The 1520-nt window shown below is 50.3% G+C and overlaps 1 protein-coding gene across 1 annotated transcript; it reads left to right on the forward strand.

The window, feature by feature from the left end:
- Nucleotides 1-226: 226 nt before the first annotated feature.
- Nucleotides 227-1258, forward strand: LOC308337311 (melanoma-associated antigen B1-like; the record flags this gene model as incomplete). The annotated part of the gene is made up of 1 exon (XM_080795474.1): nt 227-1258. One exon carries the CDS (start codon nt 227-229, stop codon nt 1256-1258), a length of 1032 nt encoding a protein of 343 aa, XP_080651600.1.
- Nucleotides 1259-1520: the final 262 nt, after the last annotated feature.

Consider the following 1520-nt stretch of genomic DNA (forward strand, 5'->3'; position numbering starts at 1 on the left):
GCTCCTCTCTGAGATTCTTAGGGGACAGGCTGACCAAGAGAATAGGAGCCATTGTCGGGTCCTAGAATAGTACCCTGAATGACCCTGCAGAGGTGGCCTTTGATAAAGCCAAAGTGAAATCTACCTGTTGAAGGTGATAAAACCATCTTACTCTTCCTCCTGCAGGGGCTCAAATCACCTGTTCACTGACTCACACCCTTACCTGCTATCTCTGATCACAGCCATTATGCCTCGTGGTCAGAAGAGTAAGCTCCGTGCTCGTGAGAAACGCCGCCGTAACAGAGATGAGACCCAAGGTCTTATGAGTGCTCAGGCCGCCACAGGAGAGGAGGAAAAGACCACTCCTTCCTCTCCTGTTTCTGGGGATGCTCCTTCAGGCTCCCCTACTCCTGGCACTTCCCAGGAGCCTCAGGGAGGCTTGGCCACCACCAGTGCTGCTGCACGTGTTTCACGCCCAAGATCTAATGTAGGTGCCAAAGGCCAGGGTAAGCAAAGGAAAAATTCCTTACAGGCCTCACCTTCCATTGAGAGTGTTCGCAAAGATCCTCTAATCAAGAAGGTGGGGATGCTGGTGCAGTTCCTGCTGTATAAGTATAAATTGAAGGAGCCCATTAAAAAGGCAGATATGCTAAAGGTCATCCACAAAAGGTACAGGGAGCACTTCCCTGAGATCCTCAGGAAAGCCTCTGAGCGCATGGAGCTGGTCTTTGGCCTGGAATTAAAGGAAGTCAAGCCCGGCGGTTACTCCTATACCCTGGTCAGCAGCCTAGACCTCACCACTGATGGCAGTGTGAGCAGTGCCTGGGGCTTTCCTAAGAATGGGCTTCTCATGCCTCTCCTGGGTGTGATCTTCTTGAATGGCAACCGCACCTCTGAGGAGGAAATCTGGGAATTCCTGAATATTTTGGGCATCTATGATGGAAGGAGGCACTTCATCTTCGGGGAGCCCAGGAAGCTCATCACCCAAGATTTGGTGCAGGAAAAGTACCTGGAGTACCGCCAGGTGGCCGGCAGTGATCCTCCACGCTACGAGTTCCTGTGGGGCCCGAGAGCCCACGCCGAGACCAGCAAGATGAGAGTCCTGGAGTTTTTGGCGAAGATCCATGATACGGTCCCCAGCGCCTTCCCCCCGCATTACGAAGAGGCTCTGCGAGATGAGGAAGAGCGAGCCCGAGCCCGAGCCACAGCTGGGGCTGCCTCTACTACCCGGGCCGGTGCGCGTTCCCAGACCAAGTCCGGCCTGGCCTCTCCTCCCTAGAGAGGGCTGAGGCAGATTCTTTGCTTTGTAATTGGAAAGGCCTGTTAACTAGTGTTCCTGATATGCACAAATAACTAGCTATCTTTTTTTTTTTATACATTTTTCAAGCAGTGTTCCTTTCAACAGAAAGTTTATTTAGATTCAGAATATAAGTTTATGAATAACATGGATCACACATTTATTGCTGTTTATCAGGCTTAGGAGTAAGAGTTTTTGTTTTTGTTTTTGTTTGGTTTTGTTTTGTTTTTGAAATACAAATTGG

The sequence above is a fragment of the Martes martes genome (genome assembly GCF_963455335.1).
Source record: "Martes martes genome assembly, chromosome: X".
NCBI classification, from domain to species: Eukaryota; Metazoa; Chordata; class Mammalia; order Carnivora; family Mustelidae; genus Martes; species Martes martes.